The following is a 20,594-nucleotide window of genomic DNA, read 5'->3' on the forward strand; positions in this document are numbered from 1 at the left end:
ACTTAAGTTTTAAGTGGTTTCTTCTTTTCTAGATATAATGTTAAAACTATGCAATTATGATTATTCTTGCAAAAAAAGGGGGTTTAATGGGAGTCATGTTTATTATGTTGTGGTCATCTAAGGATTAATTAGTTAAATTATAAGAATAATTAATAAATCAAGACTCAGACTATACAGTAGGTGAGTTTTGAGAAAAAAAAAAGTTGAAAATGTCATCCTGCACTCGGAGGCATGTAAAGAACTTTCTCTATTTTTCATATCCCTGTCTCCCCTCATCTTTCTGCTTTACCGGCAGCATTGCCAGTTTTGAATTTCGGATAAACATGTATAGCTGTTGTCTCCTTGAGAAGCTGGAGCTGACCTATCAGAGCACGCTAGGCTTATTGGGAGAGGGTTTTTAGAATCAAACAGCACTTAAAACGCCGTTTCATTGGAGGCTTTAAGTAGACGATTAGCAAAGAGGCTGAAGATTCTTTCCCTTTCCATCTTCCTCGGCCAACTGACAACTTGTGCATGTGTTCGTCTGCACTGGACTTAACCGTAGATATTCTTGAGCAATTGCTGGTAAAAAGCTTTAGAGACAGCATTTAGTCTTAGCAACACTTCATTCTACAAGCACCATGGACATCCATGGACCCACGGTCAAGAGAGAAGTCCCACAGGCCAGTTTTGGAAGCAGTTACGCTGCGGGGGAAAAGGGAGGGATGACAAGTGATTGAACAAAGTTTAGAGGGAGTTATGGTTTGAGTCTTTAATTCAGAAAGAATTCCTGCGTCGAAGATCCGCACACAGCAGATTGAGACAGAGTGAGGGGGTTTTGAAATGTGAACCGTCATTAATCATGCAGCCCCAGAAACATTTTACTTGAAAAAGCAAAAGCAGAAGCAAAGGGATAAAGTTGAAACAGAAGTTGTTGGCAGTAGCTTTGTTGTTAGATTCTTTACAACTTTTTACAATATTGTCCAAACACTGGTCTGAATAAACGACTGCTGAACGGAATTAAAAAAAATAATAAAATACTGAGCCAAAATGGAAGAACTGCTACAACCACGACATTTCACATCCACGTTGGATCAAATGACTGTATGTGCTGAGGCAGGTGATGCTTGTGGCAAGACACCTACAGATAATCGACACCACTGTAATTCCCAAATACAGTCCGCAACCATTCGGCGTTACTATTCGGTTCACTCTCACAGCTCTCATCAGCGCCGTCTCCAGATGCAGCAGGCAGCTGTTCTCATCGAGAAATGACGAAGAACCTTCTGCATATAGACTTCCAAGGACCAATCAGCAAACTATTTATTTAGTAGCTGGTGAACATACTGGAGCATTTAGCCGTTATGAGCCAGATATTCCCCTCAGGAGTTGGTAAAGCCCAAAACGGAGCTTAAGTGAGACTGAATATTGGATATTCATCAAGTAGCTGTAAACACACAACTCCAAATGAAGTGTAAGAAAGGCAATTGTTTGAAGTGTCAACTTAGAAAGTAGTATGATGTGTTGACGGGTTGTTTCTTCTTCTTGGACGACATATCAGCGATTAGATGTTTTTTTTTTAAAGTACAACAGGAACTGTTTAACTTTCTAATCGATCTTCCTTCCAACATTTTGCACAATCTTCAGTACCTTCACCGGACACAGCGGCGGTGTTAACTCACCTGGCCATGCCGAGACTGGAGAATCCCGCCGGGACGATGAGGACGTCGAGGCGGGGAAAGGGGTGGACGCCCAGGACGGCGTGGGCTGCAGCCAAACATCCAGGCAGCAGCTTGAGGACCCGCATCTGCAGAAGCGACACGTTCCTCAAAGCAATCGTCAAGACACAACTTTGCCCTTCAAAATGATGTTTACACATTTATGCAGACTGATGAGACAGTCTGTTTGTTTGCAGGTATGTGTGTTTGTTGACATACTTGTGTACATCTACTTTCGCTCAAAGGCCTCCGGGTAAGGCACATAAGTGTCAAGGAGCTGCAGTTACTTTTTCTTGAAGATGTTTTCCCACTGTCAGCTCACTGACTAAAAGGCTTTTTATTTCATACTTATACATGTTATTCCAGTTTTTTTTAAAATATATATATCACATTTAGAGTATGAGGGATGTTTTAAGTGGCTCAATTCGTCTAAAACTTACCTGGACCTTCTGCAGCAGACAGACAGGACTAAACACACGGTGCGGGATCACCCGCTGGGACCCAGCCGACCGCTCAGTAAATCGACAAGGGTAGTCACCATGGGAACAAGAAATGCCGTCATCCACCATGCCTGAATAATCAGTTACAGAGCGCCCCTTGCCCTCAAGGGAAGAGTAACAGAATGTAGAGTCTGAGCGGGTGGTCTGGTCTCCGCTGCAGTAGATTAAATAAGGGAAGAAAAGTTTAATCTGAGGTTAATGACGACGATTTCATTAATTTTTTTTCATTTTTTTTTTGTTGAAAGCATATATGGACCTCGAGTTAATGAACCACATGTGGAGCAATGTGCGCTCCCTCTTTCTGCGCTGAGCATGGAAACGGAAGAAATGGAAATACGGAGCATATACGTGCATCGCGAAAAGCGAAACCACAACGGCCCCAAAAATATCTATGTGTCGGCATGCAATCTCATTCACTCTAATCCAATATCCAGCACTAACTTCGTCCCCGGCATCAGAGCCGTTCCAAAGGGTTCAAGAGACAGCCAAGTTTCCTTAGAGCCATTCACTGAAAATAAAGGCTTTCCTTGTAGTTGGAGATTCATGGGGCCTGCAGCAGGCTATGACCGGGCTGCTGCTGGAGGAAAACCATGAGGGGAGGAGGGGGATTACTGGAAACCACTGGCAGACCTGCCAACCTGCTGGCCAGCGAGGAGGGAGACCCCAGCCCCACCATCCCCTGCCTACAGTAAACCAGCCCTCTCTACTGCTACAACCTGCACTCTATATTCTGTACTTCTATAAAAATTTATGTTAGCTTTACCGTCTCTCTCCAAAGATAATTTATTCTGGGCACTGAACCCAATATAATACGGTGCAAGTTTTAATGTATTCGTCATAAAAAGCTAATTGAGTGCCTCACCCCATCCATCATCCTAACTTCACCTGGGCCTTATTTTTTGGTGCGGTGAAAGGAAAGTCTCAACGTGGACTGCTGGAGGGCCGGACTTAGGGTTTATAACAGTCTAGAGAGGAGAACGCCGTACAAGACAAAAAGAGCACAGGAAAAATAATAAAATACCTGCCAGTCTGGAGTGGAGAGCCCTTTACCGCTTGGCTAGAGGAACTTCCAAGTCCAGACACAAGCTCAGTCTCACTGAATTCCCCATACCCGGCTTTGGGTTTGGCCGCCTTGCCGATGTCTGTCCTGTCCCTCACCCCTCTTTCCAAAGCTGGGGGAATTTCTGCCGCGACTTGGTGCCAGTGGCCCACGGCCAAAGTGAAGGTGGAGGCGGGCATGGGCATGGTTACGTAGTAATTCCAGGATGAGGAATCTGCCGAGGTTGGACGAAGGGCAGGAAGGAGAGGACGAAAATGAAGAAGAGATCGTTTTAGATGACTGACAGTGAACATAGAGTGAGAAATGGATGAACAAATCTGGACTAAGATGCTATTTTCTTTCAGATGAATCAGAGGCATACCTCTCGCGCCAACAATTCTGGTGACACCAAAGATATGGCAGGATGATAAAATCTTCAAAGAAACACTTACATTTAAAGTAAAACAGATATAAGCACAATATCAAGTTCTGAAATAAATGTGGACGGAGTTTCGACCTGGATAAAAATAATGAATTCTTGGTAATGAATGCATTTGAATGTATTTAGACAAACTGACTTGAAATATATTTTAAAAATTAATGAAAAATTCCTGGTGTGATTTGGATGGAAATTTTTTTCTTCTACATTTCCATACCCGCCTAAAATTGTGTAGGTCTCCCTTGTGCCTCTGCGCTTTGAGGTCCTTTGGGTCCTGTGGGTTGAGGGGAGGGGCCTTGATCAGTTTGGAGGCTAGACTCTGTTTTTCATGTTTTTTTTTTAGTTGTTCCTAAACCATTTTTGTGTGTGGGCCTGTGTCAGGTTTCATCCTGCTGGGGGTGGCTGCTGTGCTGGAGCATCATTGCTACGGGGTGGGGGGTGCCTGATCTTTTTTAGGTGGATGGATGTCTAAGTAACATCCACACGAATGCCAGGTCCTAAGGCTTCCCAGCAGAACACTGAATCGTTACAATATAATGGTCAATGGTATTTATTTCCCCTGTCAGTGGTTTTAATCTTGTGGCTGATTGGTGTACATAACTGAGGTCCTATACAAATTGCTACTTACAATTTTCTTTGTTAAAAGACAGTTAACAATATACCACATTTCCTGAACGAGCGTCTGAGCAGAGCGTGTGTCGTGATCTGCACGTCCCTCCACGAGGCAGATTTTTGACTTGTGATTTTCAGCCTACGGTAACAAATTCAACTTGTCTACTTGTCTCAGCTTCACGCCAGCTTACGTGTGTCATCGCCGTCGTCCCCGTCGTCGTCGTCGGTGGGCACAGCCGTCTCCTCCCCGCTCATCAAAACCACACACTCACTGGGGGCCCGTACTGTTGCCTGCCACGTTGACATGGCAACAGGCGGCTCCTGGCAGGGGAAGAGGGCTCGGTTGTTGATGGGAGAACCGGCAGTGTAAACACACACCCTGGAAGGGTAAACAATGGTAAACCATAAACAACGTTCACTTCAGTGCTAAAAAGATCCACACACACACACACAGATACACAGAACAGTATGGCAGAGCCCGAGGTGTGTTTTTTGTGAATTAATTTAACGGTGCAATTCTGTTCTGTTCAACACTGAAAGTTCAGTATATAAAAAAGTGCAAATATTATAACTAGAAATTAAAAGAATATGTGATGCTAATTTTAATACCATACTAAGGAATCTGATCATCGTTTGTCCAACCTGTCGTCCTGGTCTCTGGTCCACCTCACAGAGCCTCCTGTTGGTCTCGTCTCATAGCAGATCCTGAGAGCACGGGGGAACTCCTGAGGTGACGCGACCCCCGCCTTCCTAACCCGCAGACTCCACCGGTCACAGAGGAAACGCAGCGAGCCGACACCCGGGGCTCCGGGGGCACGGCTACACAGCGAAAAGAGCTGACGCTTCCGCCTCCACTCTTTCGAGGGCATGGAGATAAGGTTCTGAATAATGGTGGCTTGCGTGTCCGCGGACGTGACCCCTGGCTTTTCAGATGCGACGCCTGGGAGGAGGCTCAACATTTCTGACACGGAAGCGATGTCCACCTCTTCAACCTTTGACACATCAAGGTCACAGCAGTCCAGCACTAGGGTGAAATCAGCTTCACCGCCGGTTTGCCACGAATGTGAAGACTGAGTATTGTCAGCCGAGGTCTGCGAGTCAAACCCAGACGCAGCTCCCCCTTTCCCGCCACACATCTCCTCCATCTCCGCCGTGCTCTTCCCACGCCCTTTCTGATTCTCTTCAACCCCTTCACTTTCAGCTCCATCACCAGCTCCGGGTGCGGAGTCATCCTCCGCCTGAGCCCTCGCTCCAGAGCGAGGCTCCAGAAAAAGGACAATGCTACCACTGATGACCCTCCGTTCGAAACGTACAGCCAGGTCCAGCACGTAATGTCTGACAAGAATGTGGTTAGTGTTGGCTCGGAGCGGAAGGTCGTCTTTGTCGGGGTTTAGGTCTCCATCTGGCTCCATGTCACACCGGTTAAATCAGGTTTGATGGCTAACCCTAGGAGGGAAGTGCAAAAAATGAGTACCATACTCTTTCTGTTCACACATTACGCAAATGTTTCCAAACAAGAAAACTATTTTGGTAAGTTATAATGAAGCCCGGTGCCAGTAAGAGCTACGAGCTACGGGTTATTAAAACTGCCCCGGTTTTGGCAGTCACAATTTGTTTTGTTTAGCCTGCTCAGGACATGAAGAAGGGCTGGCAAGAAAGAAGTGCTTTTGCCAAATACCATCATCTGATGTTATTTACTGCAGGAGTACAGGCATAGATCTATATACACCGATCAGCCACAACATTAAAACCAACCAACCGGTGAAGTGAGTAACGTAGTTGATCTAATTACGATGTAATGTTCTTCTAGGAAACCAGGGTTCTGGCATTTGTTTGGATGTCACTTTGACACGTACAACTATGCCATTGCAATTACACTCCTTGATGGCAGCAGGGATGCAGCTTGACATGGACACACACACAGAAATGGTTTAGGAACAACTAAAAAAAAACATGAAAAACAGCACAAAGTGTTGACCTGGCCTCCACATTCACTAGATCCCAGACTGATCAAGTGTCTGTGGGATGATCCACAGAGACCCCTCCCTCATCCCATACAACCCAAAGGAGCCCACTGTTGCCAGACACCACAGGTCACCCTCAGAAGGTCTGTGTCGATTTTCTGATGAGTCGGAATTGTTGAACTACACTTTATTAGGCAAGTCGTCATAATGTTATGCCTGATATGTGTAGAGCATGGGAACCCTGTCCGGATCTGCGACTACACTAAATAAACTGTTACGCACTGGATGATCTGATGTAATGCCTATTATATCCCACCAACTAGCAGGTGCCATGATGATGAGGTTATCTGTGTCATAGCCTTGGCTAGTGGGTCATAAAGTTATGGCTGATTGGTGTATACAGGAGCACCAGGGGGGGAAACCATTAATATTACTGCTATAGCTAAATCAGATAAGCTTCTATCTATAATCTATAAGCTCTTACGGAGTCCTGATGCTTCAGGGGAATAACAAACTTTTGGCTACAGCTGCCAGGTTCATTACAGGGTCAGTCTTCACCTTAGTTTTTAAATCACAGACTGAAAGTAAACATGTTCTGTTAGTGATGTTAGCACCTTGGCACTTTAAATTTATATTTTATACTACAAACGTAGTGTGAGAATCCCTGATGGTTTAGTAGCATCATGCCTTGACTCAATACACCGCTCATGAAACTTCACTGTGGAGTGAAGTTCACTGTGAGTTTCACAGGAGAGAGTTGAAGCTAACTTTCCGTGTCGAGTCCGTCCTCGAGTCCGTTTTATTAAAAGCGATCAAAGCTACAGCAGCTTTGTCTCTATAAACCTCCAGCTTTACTGTAGGGAACCGTGTTTAGCCAATATCTAACAAAACAACTGCCAACATACCGGAGGGCATCACAACTACCCGCTCGTCCTCCTAAATGAGTCCAGCAACGAAGCTGCATCCGGCATGTCGAAGGCGCACGGTGATGTCGTCACACTGACGCGACGGCAGCAGATTGTAGTTCTTTATACTTATGTTTCATTGTTTTTTTGTTTTGTTTTTTTTTTATTTTATTTTATTTTTAACGTGTGTACAAAAAGAACAAAGGCACTCACATATAGGTGCATATTGGTGTTAGCATTTGCATTTTTTTTTATCAAGAAAATTATTACAAAAATTAAAAATAAGACCAGGTAAACAATACAGTGAGAACACACAAAACAGAATAAATCAAAATAAATAAAATTAAGTGGAGGAAAGAAAAAGGAGAAAAGAAAAAAAGAGGGGATGGGGCTTATATGCCTTATATCACAAAAATATCCATAAAGGTTACCATTTATTGTAGAAGTTGTTTAATATCATGATGCCTTTTTGAATATCTAATTTTCTCTACTTGACATAAAATGACATAATCTCATTAAACCACTGTGTGCTGTAAGGAGCTGTTGTGGATTTCCAGTTAAGAAGGAGGTGACGTTTAACCATTATGGAGGTATCAAGTTCGGTTCTTTAGCAGAATATCTGGTACACTCTTCTGGAAAATCAAAAATACTGGTCAATGTGTATTAATATTGTGTATAAACATTGTGTTGAAATACATTTGCCATAAATTTACCAGGGATGGACAAGAAAAAAAAACATATGCATAAGATTGTAAGATGAACCTCTGTAGTTTTATATACTCGCACACAAAAAGTGAGAAAACAAAATAAAAGAAATACATCAGTGTCTGTGTGTATATATTACATTTTATTCAGGTTCTTCAACAGCATTTTATGGACGACAAGTAAAAATTCCACTTTTAACAAACTCAACAGGAACATGAACATGGATGCAGTCTCCAGAGGCCGCATGCCACCAATACATCTTATAACACCGACGTTCTGACCGTTTCAAAAATAGGCCTACATTTTAATTCCTACAATTGATAAAAGTTTCGTAATTTCATTTAGCCATTCGTAAATTTCTCAACAGCTAATAAATAACACAAGTACCTAGACACAAGTATTCAAAGGAGCATTAATAATGCAGGTGGAAATGTATACCTACTTGTAAAACGTCAGCCGCAGCACGAGCTGCAATGTCAATGCATCAATGAGATGAGGTGCTTCGTGGACATCTAATAGAAATCACTTTTAATACTTGAAAGCAGTGACACATTTATCTTCCGGAATGTACTCTGACATGTGGGGTGAGCATAATTCGATTTGCAAAGCACAGCTGTGTGGAGTGACTTTTAAAAATATTGCATTTCTTGTTCCTCAGTTCTCAAGTAAATAAAGATGGACCTAAATTTGGCACAGTGTGTTTTGTAGGATGTGGTCTATTCACTAGCTACTATTGAAAGAAAACAACACAAAACAAAACAAAAAGATTGTTTCAATATGCTCAGTCACTGAAACCCACCTCCTGAATAATATTTCCAATTAATACCATTATTACAATTATTTATCTAAAAATACACTTTCATAAAATAAAATGCAAAATAGTTTTTCATACTTCTGTAAACATATTTGCAATTACCTGATCTAATACCTCTACTATATACAGAATGCAGATTTTATGTGCAGCCTCAGAAAAGCCTCCTGTGAACAGAAAAACACATATTACCTCTTTTTATTAACTACACAGCCACTGTGCGTCCGACAGGAATATGACAACAACAGCCGTAAGAGTTAAACACAGGAAATTGTACCTAGTGCACAAATCCGCCCACACTCCTCTCACTGGCACATGTCGTGCATAGATGTCCAGACTGAAATTTTAGAGCACATAGCAGAATCATTTATCCTCGCTGAGTGCAAAGTGACTTCAGTATGGCACCAAAAAGCTTCTACTCCAAACATGATCTAAATAAACACACATCCATTCAGACATTTACATACATATACATACAAAAGGGCAAGAGCGTTATTGGCACACACATGCACGTCTTAGGTCGGTAAGAGAGCTCCTTGACCGACCCAGAGGAAATGTTTGCAGCATTATTAGGACTAGGAAGTCTTCTATAAAAAAAAAAAAAAAAAAGTACATCAGCAGAGCCATAGCATCTGAAGATTTTACAGTGAAATGCTCAATAAGCTACACTTTGCTTGCAAGTCTCAAACCATATTTTTATGTGCTCGTTCTCTCTTGTTTTGTCTCCTAATAAGCAGCAGACGTTGTTATACACTCCTGCATTGCTGAGAAACTGTTAGTCCTCCATTGTGGACGCAATGTGCTGCTCCAGTGCAGAAGAGGAGCTCCTTTTCTTGTCATTCTCCCCCTTTCATCTTCTCTCGTCTTTCTCCCCCCCTCCTCTCTCCGTCGCGCGACAGCCTGCCTTTCCTCTCCGCAGCACTCGAGCTGTGGCATCTCAGGAGTTTTCCTCCTGAGCTCTACGGAAACTTAGACGCTTGAAGGAATCCCTAAGAGAAATGGAGGACAGTGGACGGGGGAAGAAGGGGAAGAAAACAGAGACAAAACATAAGGCAAGATGATGATGAAGGATGAGGAGGTGGAGGCAGGTCATAGCAGGTAGACGTAGAAATTACTTAATAAATAAATAAATTACTCAATACGGGATCCGTGTATATTTTGGTCGTGGGATTTTCAGTTCAGAAAAGGATAAAATGCTTTCATAGTGAGAGCATGTTTGAGGACGGAGCTGTGTAACAGCATTTGATGGATATGCATGAGTACATTGTTCTACAAACAATAAAAGAGTGTGTCTCAGCGAAGACGACTGGCTGCAGAAAATCTGAGCTGCAAATTTCAGGTATAAACTAAAAATAACTTCATATAATCAGGGGATAGTTGGCTACTAGGCTAATAGTTGATTACTAGCTAACATTACTCTGATAAGCGTGCAGAGATTTCTGCAGATGACAAGCCTTGTTTTGCGACATCAAAAACCACATCAGAGTAAGGTTCCAAGGACATTTTAGCCTGAGCTAGGATGGGAAACCACAGACATAAGTCATACATTTGGGCGCACTTGCCATAAACGCAGTACCGTCCTCATACGTGCTCTTACACACAATATGGTCTCACAATGTGAAAAAAGGGCAAAGATTTTTTTTCCGCCTTCATAGATTTAGTTTTTAGGAGCAGACAATGAAAATAGACCACTTTTTAAAGTTTTATTTATCCATTCGGGACTCTGATTAAGAAAAATGCCTTGAATTTCAATTAAAATTTTTTGTATTTTAAAATGAAAATCAAATAACCGCTCATTTTTTGTTTTTTAATGTCCATTTCTGAATGGAAAATCCAGTGACCAAAACATACACGGACCATATGGGAATGTCAAATATATAAAAAAAAAAACATCACACATTTCCACCAGAGAGCAAAGCTACTTAAAGATTTTCATACTCGGCTCCCTCATTATCACCAAGGCACAGGTCTGCACATTGGTCACACTATACATGAGATAATTATGTGTGAAATCACAAATCAAGAATGCATTGCCGGGGTCTAGTAATTAATACATAAATCTAAATTTAGACCGTGAGCTTCCTTTGAAACACATAATACACTGTTGTATATACAAGACGCTTGAAAATTATCATGGTCCGTTTGCCTTTATTGCTCATGTGAAAGCGATTCCTGTTATACGTAGCATGGCACCGGTTCAGCATTCAATAACTGCAAAGGTGACACGAACAGTGTGAATGGATTTCAAATCAATGCAGTTTACTCTTCCCTTCCTTTTAGTTTAGCGATGATACAGAGGGACGAAAAGATCAATGGTGTGTGTTTTTCCACCTCGTCCTCTTTTGTCTGAATGGTATTGGCTGGCTGGCTTTGAAATGGTGCGTCTGTCTACCTAGTCTCCAGTCGGGGCCTGATGATGGGCTTATAGAGCTCAGGGATCTTCCTCTCCAGCATTGGCCTCAGGCTTTCTCTCAGGCGGTTGTAGTTCTTCTTCAGCTCCTGCTGGTACTCCTTCTGGTCTGATGTGATCAGGTGCTTATTCTTCTCGACTGCCTCACCACACCTGCAAGAGAAAGACGAATGGGTTGGAGCCAGTTAAACAATATTCTCTTAAAAAGGAGTTTTCACGAATTCAGAAATACTCTGCACTGTCCAATGCTGGTGATATCCTGCAACGACTCAATATAAATATGTTTCTTTTTACTTTAACAGCACTCTAAATGACTTAATATAATCTGAATTTAATGTCCCTACAGTCACATACATTTTTAAGGTTTCTATGCCGGAATGAAGCTGGACTTCGAATGACTCACAAGGCTTCTTTCACAGTAGCAGCAGAGGAAAAACTCCAAGTCACAAAGGACTGAGAAATAAAAATCCCACTCTCCTTCATGCGGCGAATAAAGGACGGCGCCTAATTATAAAGGAAAGAATTAAACGATCTGAACTCAACTAAGAGCAAAGGGCAAGTACGGTTTTTCTCCCCGCAGCATTCTCTCATGACGTGTATAATGGCCAACATACAGAGCAGTCTGCAGGAAATCAGAGAGAAGGAGATAACTGCAAACACATGTCCAAGTTTATCTCTTAGCCTTTAATGACGCTAATGTGGAAACTGCAATCTACACAGTAAACACGGTACATACAGTGACATGTAGCTTTACATGTTGCCGCCTGGTCTGGAGTTTTTATTCTGAGACAGATCTCTACAGTCTTTCTGCATCACTCATATATTACTTGGGACTCAAAACCAACAACAGCTATGATCCTGTTCGTCACTTATGGGTGGTTTAGATACATATCTGGACTAAGGAATCAGGACAAGACGACAACTTCAAAGTTTGCGACAGGCAGAGACATCTGTCAATCAAGCACAGGACTGGATTTCCAAACAATCCTCTCTGAAAGCTAGATCTCTGAAGCTGGAGACAACACAGCTTCAGCTTTCTGAAGAGAAAGAGAGTCTGGCCAACTAGGGAATGGACCATCTGGTTTAGGAACAACTAAAAAAACATGAAAATTAGTGTTAGTGTTGACCTGGCGTCCAAATTCACTAGATCCCAAACTGATCGAGTATCTGTGGGATGATCCACAGACACCTCTCCCCTAAATCCATATGAAGACACCACAGGACACCCTCAGAAGATCCATGTCCATTCTCTGAGAACAGTTTTGAAGGCACAAGGGACACCTACGCAATATTAGGAAGGTGTTCATATGCCTGATTGGTGTACATTTGTTTTCACTAATGTACCAAATGTTTTGGCAAGTAAGTGTACATTACACAGCACCTGTTTGTAGTAATAAGTGAGCAGTAAAAAAGCAATGTGTCATGTAATGAGTTGCAAGGCACATGACGTGTTTGGGTGTGAGGCCCAATGTCTGCGCTGGCCGTGGAGCGCCGGGAGGCATTTAGTTCAGTCAGTCAGCTTGGTTTAACTTAGAAATTCATTTTTTTTTTTTTTTTTTCAGTGTGTAACCAATTGCACGTCAGGGGCACAAAGGGTCCAGTCCCAGGCAGCCTGGATGTAGGACTAAAAATAAACCTTTTCTGAAATTACAGTAAATATTTGCCAACCTGCTTGTAGCAATCATGGCAGCTGGAATGTGACATGAGGGGTAGAAAATGAAAAGCACCTTTTGGAGGCGAGCGACACGGGTCCGTGAGATGAAAAAAGGCAAACGCACAGACCCACCAATACGGCAACACCCAAAAGTACGACACAGCTTCTGCACAAATTCAGGAAATCCCCGCGCAACTTACAGTTGGCCTGATGGCTTAAATTATGTCTAGAGAATGAATAAATTCTGGGGAACAATAAACCCTTGCAATTCCTGAAGAATAATAGCTGAGTGATTTTATGAGGGAAAAATGGGTTCTAGTCTCCAATGGACATGAAAAAACATCCTCACATTACATTAATCCAGCCTGTTTCAGTCTTAAACTGTGATCAGTTAGTCACATCCACCTCTGCGTCTCAACCGTTACTATTAAACAGCAGGATATCAGTCATATTTCTCTGTGGTGGACTTTTATCTTCCCACACTGACACAAGTAATGCTGGATACACACTTTAGAGTGTATTGGAGAACACTTTTACTGCTTAAAGCCTAAAGATACTGCTATTGCTATTCAGAAAATCTCTTTGAGGTATTGTTCCGTTGTTCTGCCACCTACTGAGCCAGTGCCATCCACTGGAAACAGTAAAAAGAAAGTAAACTAGCTGGTGAACTTTGCGTTTTTTTTCTGCTCGCCGTGGAAGTTTCTCCTCCATAATCTTTGCATGACTGCGGTGCAAGTGTGTGTCACTAGGTGGTGATTCTTTGATCGTATCTTACCTCATTATAAACTCTTTGAAACACAGGCGTAGTTTATTGTGGTGACGGTAGAGCTTCGGGTCCGCCGGGATCTCATTCAGGAAGACCTGGGCCACCTCCAATGGGCCCTGCGTTGGGGCGGAGAGGGCGGAGAGAGGAGGAAAAGGGACAAGAACAAAGAGGCAGAGTTAGGGAGGAGAAGAAGAAAGGGAAAGAAAAACAGAGCGGAGGAAGGAAAGAGGAAAGGGAGGAAGTGTTTGGGAGCATGTGAACAAAGGAGAGATGAGAATGGCCCTCATTCAGGCAGGGGGAAATGACTTGCTAACTGAATGCCTGATGCAGCTGAGGGCCAAGACGCTGAACGAGAACATGAGGAAGAGATCAAATCAGAGCAGGAGCCATGATTAGCCTCTTGCATTGCTAATGTCGCTGCTAACCCCGCATACACCCACCATTTGGCTCCCATTTGCCCAATATAGGGTCTTGTTATCCTAACTTATATTCATCATAAAACCACAGCTTGCGCAGCGCCTGCATCACGACAGGCACGGTTAAACAGCTCTGATTAGCATCGTAAACGCATCAGGCCAGGGCCTCGGTCCTCGGCTCGGGCTGAGGACCCACACGCAGAAAAGCAGCCTCCTATGCTGATTACAGCCGAGAGTTATATGTTTACGGAGCTGCTGAGCATTAGCGTTATGTATACAACCATCAGGTCGGAGCGAGGGACCTGTCAGATTAGACGCTGGTAAGATAAAGCATGGGGGGAGGGAGCGGGGGCGCTATAGCTAGCCTCGTCATTACTCCAACATTCACCACGCTGGCAGGACCTGGAAGCTATCAGATCAAAGAGACCTCCGGTTCAGCACGCCGTGCAGCCGAGACATGAAAGGAAGAGGGGCCATGAATTGATGTTTTAACTAAATCAGGAGAAAAGCAAAGGAAGGATTAGGGTTGTGGACAGGGTGAAGGCTTTGATGTGTGATCACTGTCATGTCTCCCACCTGCACTCTGCGACTACAATGGAAACTGTAAATGTGATAATATAAATAGAGGTAAATCATTGTCTGATTTTCGCCGACACATTAGCACAGAACAGCCAGGCGATAAAAAGGGCTGCAATGCAAAGTACTGTTTTAGTAGAGGGGCCTTCGTTTTGGTTGGATGTGAAGTTAATGATCCTTTCAGCCTTCATTCACAAAAATAGAATCGGCATCGCTCATTACCTGGTTAACAGTGGCTCCCACAGAGCCTTGTAGCACCATTTGCAGCATCTTTGCGTCAGGTTGTTCTCTGTGCGTGGCGACTGCTAGCTCTCTAGTCTTCTTCTGCATGTCCTCTATGGCCACCTCGATAGGGGTGAGGTCAAACTGGTGGCAAAAGAGAAGGATTATTTTCCAAATTGACTTTATTCATCGGGTGAAAAATGGAACCCTGTGAGCTCTACTCCACACTTGCCTCCTCTTTCTGGATGACGTTGATGCGGGTCTTGACGTAGGGGAAGGCGTGCATGGTGGTGAGGATGGTCTTCCTCTTGTACTGCTCGTTGAGCTCGCCCCGCGGCCGCCCGCTCTTGGTGAACGGCGTGGTGTACATGAAGCGACGCAGGTTGAAGTTCTTCTCGAAGTTCGTCAGCCGGTCTTTCATCTCGTAGTCATCAAAGAAGGGCTCCACGTATGTGATCTGGATATACGCCTGGAAGAAGGGGGGGTTTATTTGAACGTGTAACAAGTTAAAAAAAAAAAAAATAAATCTTTCAGCTTTCAGTTCATTATTAGTTTTTTTTTTATTTATGGCTGTGTGGCTTGTGCACACACATTTGTTCACTCGTCCTTTCACTATATGCAATAAGGCAGACCAAAATACATTTTCAATGGGGTACATGTGGATTTTTTCAACATGAAGTCTTCATGTTCTATATATATTATGTCTACATCTGGAAACAGTAAATTAAACTGTATCTGTATAGAGGATACTATATAACCTACACTATACACCGATCAGGCATAACATTATGACCACCTTCCTAATATTGTCTAGGTCTCCCTCGTGCCTCCAGAACAGTGACTCATCAGAGAATGGACATGGGCCTCCTGAGGGTGTCCTGTGGTGTCTGGTAACAGACAGTATCTATAAAGTGGGCGCCTTTGGGTCCTATGGGTTGAGGGGATGGGTCTCTTTGGGTCAGGCTTGTTCTGGTGCATCCCACAGATACTTGATCAATTTGGTATCTGGCGAATTTGGAGGTCAGGTCAACACTTTGTGCTGCTTTTGATGTTTTTTTTTTCAGTTGTTTGTAAACCGTTTCTGTGTGCATGCCTGTGTCAGGCTGGTGTCATTGCTATGTGGTGGGGGTGCATGTCTAAGTAACAGCCAGGTCCAAAATTTTCCCAGCAGAACATTGAATTGCCAGAAGATGGTCAGTGTTGTTTACTTCTCTTGGTCATAATGTTATGCCTGATCGGTGTTCAAGATACCACGTTACTTACACTAGACACTAGTTGTTTGATAAAAAATAACCTAAATCTATGATAGAAAATAAACCAATCAGTGGTGTGACATCACTACCTTATTGGGGTTGAGCTGTTTCCTGTCCACTGGTGTAGAGTCCTTGATCATCACCAATGTGTCCTCTCCAAAACACTGACCATAGAAGTTCTAGAAATAGGAGAAATTGTTTCATCAAGATCAAAACTTGGGATGCTATTCAAATGAGAATCAAATTTAAAAGCATGCGTGAAATGCAGCAAACTCAACAACCAGTTCACTGATTTACTGCATCGTCTGTGGCATTATTCCTCTATTTGAGCTTAAAAAAGGATTCATGCAATCGTGCGCTCAGTCACTCACAGTCTCTCGGTCATTTTCAGATTCCACCACTCCATCTTCCCATTTTACTCCACCTCAAATTAATCCACAATACACACTTACACAGTACGCGCACATACACACAGTCTCCTCTACGTTACCTCCAGCCTGTGTGATATCTCAGGCAGATGCGTGATCCCAGGCTCCTTGTAAATGAATTCCCGTTCATCCAGGTCGCCAAACTTGGCCCCATAAAAACCCACCCGGAAATAGGTGCCAAACATCCTCTTGTGGCCCTGAAGGGGAAACAAAAAGAAGATTTTATATTCCACTCTAATTAGTGGGATGCCTGTAGATTATACTAATAAACTTTTATGGGGTCTTCACTGAGAAAAGAAATTTAAAATCTGGCATTTTGTGAGGAAAAAAGTATATATATATATATATATAACACTGACCTTATATTACATTATTTCTAATGCTACATTAGGACATTTAAAGATTATGTTTTAAATTGCTTCCCACTCTGCAAAAAAATCTTTCTCCGCAGTATCTCAAGCTCTTTCTCACTCTTACTTTAATTTTATTTAAATAAATGAAGCAGACCCTCCAATGCAATTTACTTCTTACCTTCTGAATGATGTTATCAAAGGCTCTCTGGAGTTTGTCGTGAGTGGATGCCAGTTTTCTGAAATCTCTATGTGCCTCCAGGATCGGTATGATGATCTTGTAGACCTCATTCACTGCCTCATAGAGACCACCCTAATGAGACAGGCAGCCATTACTGCTGGTTAGTGTATACAGAGCACATAGAGAGTCTTGCACAGCCTCTATATATACTCTAAGGCTGATTACTTCTAGCATTAGCCATCAAGTTGCAGGGTAATGCAATAAAACGACTTTCAAACTTGATGAGAATTAGTATGCAGTAGGGATTTGGGACACAGCTACAGGTTTCTGTGTTAATCCTAAGAATAAACATCAGCTTGTCTCACATTGCTGAAGAGCTCAGCAGCCTGCTCAAGCAGTCCCACCAGGCCGCTCTCTGTGAAGTAACGTCCAGAGCACACTCCGTCCTCGTCCGGGGACAGGATGTCATCTGACACTGCAGACTCCTCCAGCACGTTGGGGGAGATGTTCTGAGGAGAAAATCGGTACGCTAATCAATCAGCTACCCCTCTTAATCAAATAATCAATCACATGGTTTAAAATGAGATGTCCTATAGTGGGAAATGGAACTTTGATGACCTTCGCAATCAATGCGCCGCTGCAGGTTAGAGTGTCCTGTACCTGAGCAGCACTGAGGACTCGTGTGTGACACAGTTCCCCAATAGCGCCATCATCTTTGTTACTGTTTGTTTCCACTTCAGGGAAACGGGCTGTTCACATGTTCCCACAGGAGCACATTTGCCTTTTTCTCCCCTTCATCTTCAAAGGCGTTGTGTTAGGCAGAGATGCCACAGGGACCGTGTTTATATGTTGACGTTCTGAGAGCACAGCTCCCCCCTCTGGACACCCGCAACCAAATATAGAAGTGATCCACGGGGAGATGTGCGATGTGGCGTGGTCTGCAGAGGAAGGCTTGCCTCCATTCAACAAAGCAACCATAACCAGCCATAACACACACAAACGGTGATTTTGTTATTTTGTGTTGCGGTAATTGTCGCTTTCGTTTGTCGGTTTCTGTGCTAATAAACAAATGTGTATTACTCGCTCCTTCCCGTTTATGCACGCCCGTCTGCATTTGTGCTGTCTACCTGGAAGGTGACGCTGCCAACGGGCAGGTACTTGTGATCCTCCAGCATGCTGAGGTACTCTGCCACCAGGGCAGCCGCGTGGACCAGGCACATAGCCGACTCAGTGAAACACTTCCTGTTGTTGTGCTTCTCTGCCATGTTTTGCAGCCAGGTCAGACGGAGGTCAGGAGACGTCTGGTAGCCCTTTGCTATCCTGGATAGTGGAAAAGAAAAATGATGGTTACTCTACTGTCTCTCCTTTTCCTTTTATTTAACCTGAACTTGTGTTCAGTATATTTTGGCGCGACTGCATCCATATATAACGATCAGCCACAATATTAAAACCACTGACAGGAGAAGTAAATCACATTCTGTGACCACCCTGTGACAATTCAAGGCTCTGCTGGGAAACTTTTGGACCTGGCATTCATGTGGATGTTACGTAGACATGAACCACCCACCCAGAGCAGGCACCCCCACCCTATAGCAATGATACTCCTTGATGGCACACACACAAAAATGGTTTAGGAACAATTAAAATAATGATAATAATAATTGAAAAACAGCACAAGGACCTGGCCTCCAAATTCCCTCAATCCCAAACTGACTGAGTACCTGTGGGATGCACTGAAATAACCCTAATCCACAGAGGAACCTCCCCTCAACCCATAGGACCCAAAGGCCCCAACTAACAACATCCTGTTACCAGACACCACAGGACACCCTCGGAAGACCAATGTCCATTCTCTGATGAGTCATTACTGTACTGGAGGCACAAGTGAGACCTATAATAGTTGGAAGATGGTCATAATGTTATGCCTGATCAATGTATATTTAATAACGATAGGTAAAACCGCACATAAAAGTAGGTCCATTAATATCCTTGAAAATCTGTCTAAATACGGACTAAAAATATCCAAAAAGAGAACGTGACGAGAATGTGTGCAGCGGCATCGGACAAATGAGTGGATTAATTTGTTTTATGGGCAAGAAGAAATGTGGAACATGATTTCCCGTTTCTGAGATGAATGGGTAATCACCGGGCTAACAGGAAAAGGAATAACAACTCTGAGCTACTTTCACTATTATTATTTTCTAAAGCAGGTGAGTCACCGCACCGTACGTACAAATGAGCTGAAGCATCTGGAGACCAAATGTCTCGCGCCGCCATGACCCGTGTGTGTTTTGGGAGCTCGGAGGTAAATGCGCGGGTGAGCGTAGTTAAGTGTGTAAAGTTAACAGGTCAATCGGTACAGCTGTCAGACACTTAGCCGGTGACTGGGACCAAAGCCCAAACAGAAAGGTTTATGATAAATGATACATGTAGGTGACAGCGAAGCATGTTGAGGTAAAGTGCCTAAATCAACAGCAGCACATGTATGCTCTCTTTGTCTCAGTGTTTCCCCTTAATGTTCTCTCCCACACACACACACACACTTGTGCACACACACTGTTTGCATTTGCATATACACAAAGCCAGATCAGAAGACTAAACTGCTACCACATGGTTTCCATAGTGAGGGCAGCAAATAGAGGCAAAACAGCGCAGACCACAGAGAAATAGGAACCAGGAGCGAAACGTAGGGAGAAGCCGCTGAGTGGTGGGAATGAAAAAAAAAGAGCGTGAGGGATGACAAAAAAAGGACATGAACAAGAAGACAGGCATTTTCTCACCTGTACATGAGGTCCATGAGCATCTCGGGATCTTCCTGAAACTCCCTCATCTTCACCGTGTCGGACAGAATGCTGTTGAGGTTTCTAAGAAGTTCGTCCACCTGGAGTTGGAGACACACACCAACGACACGGATGGATGTATCACTGCCAGCAACGCAGCAAGATGAGTAATTACACCGCATGTTACTAGTTCATACCTGTGAGGGCAGCTGAGTGTTCTGCATCTCGGTGTCTTCCTCTGCGTAGGCCAGGATTGTGCGGAGCGAGCGTCTCAAGTATTCCTCCTGGAAGTCTGATGACTTCCCCACCAGCGAGGCCAAGGACATGGTGACCTGCATCTTCACTCTCGAGAAGTTCTGATGAAGAAGGGGGTCGCAATGTGAACTTCTTTTTCCAGAGCGCATTATCGAATAAAATTTGTGATATCCGTTTCATGCAAATGCAAGTTTCCACAGACCACATTATTAAAACTAAAAAGTTTTCCCCGCAATCAGCAGAAAAGAAGTATTCAATGACTCAACAAGGGATCCTAATACACAACAGATAAATGCTGTACGTATGCAAAATATTGCTTGCTTCTGACAGAAAAGTTGCCTTTTAATTGCTCTAATTGTCATTCAATGCACTAATTAACTGTTATTCTTCTGGTCTAACATGCCGATGGTGTAGGCAACAGATATACCATGCAAATATTATTATTATTAGCTTTCCTTTTACAACTAATGCAACTGACAAACAGTTTCTCGCCATAACAACACCAATAAATCTTAACAAATCTAATCTAAGCAGAGGTTCACTGATAATTAAACTGTGGATTTTTTACCCTAGGCTTGATTCTCCCCGACAAAAAAAAACAATCTAAACTTTAAAACGAGATTTCACGTCA

General features: G+C 43.3%; 2 protein-coding genes across 5 annotated transcripts in view; both read right to left on the minus strand.

Moving 5' to 3' along the window:
* The window catches only part of LOC125012036 (aminopeptidase O (putative)), a 70,840-nt gene extending 63,595 nt beyond the window's left edge, over positions 1–7,245 (minus strand). For both annotated transcript variants that reach the window (XM_047591631.1, XM_047591630.1), the window contains exons 1-6: positions 7,157–7,245; positions 4,930–5,733; positions 4,479–4,666; positions 3,219–3,471; positions 2,138–2,351; positions 1,662–1,786 (exon numbers count right to left, since the gene is read on the minus strand). In XM_047591631.1, coding sequence (XP_047447587.1) covers positions 1,662–1,786; positions 2,138–2,351; positions 3,219–3,471; positions 4,479–4,666; positions 4,930–5,699 — 1,550 coding nt within the window. In that variant the 5' untranslated portion in view covers positions 5,700–5,733; positions 7,157–7,245. The remainder of the gene's footprint in view (positions 1–1,661; positions 1,787–2,137; positions 2,352–3,218; positions 3,472–4,478; positions 4,667–4,929; positions 5,734–7,156) is intronic.
* A 737-nt stretch (positions 7,246–7,982) lies between these two features.
* Positions 7,983–20,594, minus strand: part of dock8 (dedicator of cytokinesis 8) — a 50,984-nt gene continuing 38,372 nt past the window's right edge. For all 3 annotated transcript variants that reach the window (XM_047591583.1, XM_047591582.1, XM_047591584.1), the window contains 12 exons: positions 19,906–20,064; positions 19,709–19,809; positions 18,056–18,248; positions 17,294–17,437; positions 16,929–17,060; positions 16,460–16,594; positions 16,059–16,148; positions 14,949–15,185; positions 14,717–14,860; positions 13,512–13,618; positions 11,065–11,235; positions 7,983–9,661 (listed from right to left, as the gene is read on the minus strand). In XM_047591583.1, the coding sequence (XP_047447539.1) occupies positions 9,610–9,661; positions 11,065–11,235; positions 13,512–13,618; positions 14,717–14,860; positions 14,949–15,185; positions 16,059–16,148; positions 16,460–16,594; positions 16,929–17,060; positions 17,294–17,437; positions 18,056–18,248; positions 19,709–19,809; positions 19,906–20,064 (1,665 nt within the window). In that variant the 3' untranslated portion in view covers positions 7,983–9,609. The remainder of the gene's footprint in view (positions 9,662–11,064; positions 11,236–13,511; positions 13,619–14,716; positions 14,861–14,948; positions 15,186–16,058; positions 16,149–16,459; positions 16,595–16,928; positions 17,061–17,293; positions 17,438–18,055; positions 18,249–19,708; positions 19,810–19,905; positions 20,065–20,594) is intronic.

Source organism: Mugil cephalus, chromosome 8, assembly GCF_022458985.1.
Source record: "Mugil cephalus isolate CIBA_MC_2020 chromosome 8, CIBA_Mcephalus_1.1, whole genome shotgun sequence".
NCBI classification, from domain to species: Eukaryota; Metazoa; Chordata; class Actinopteri; order Mugiliformes; family Mugilidae; genus Mugil; species Mugil cephalus.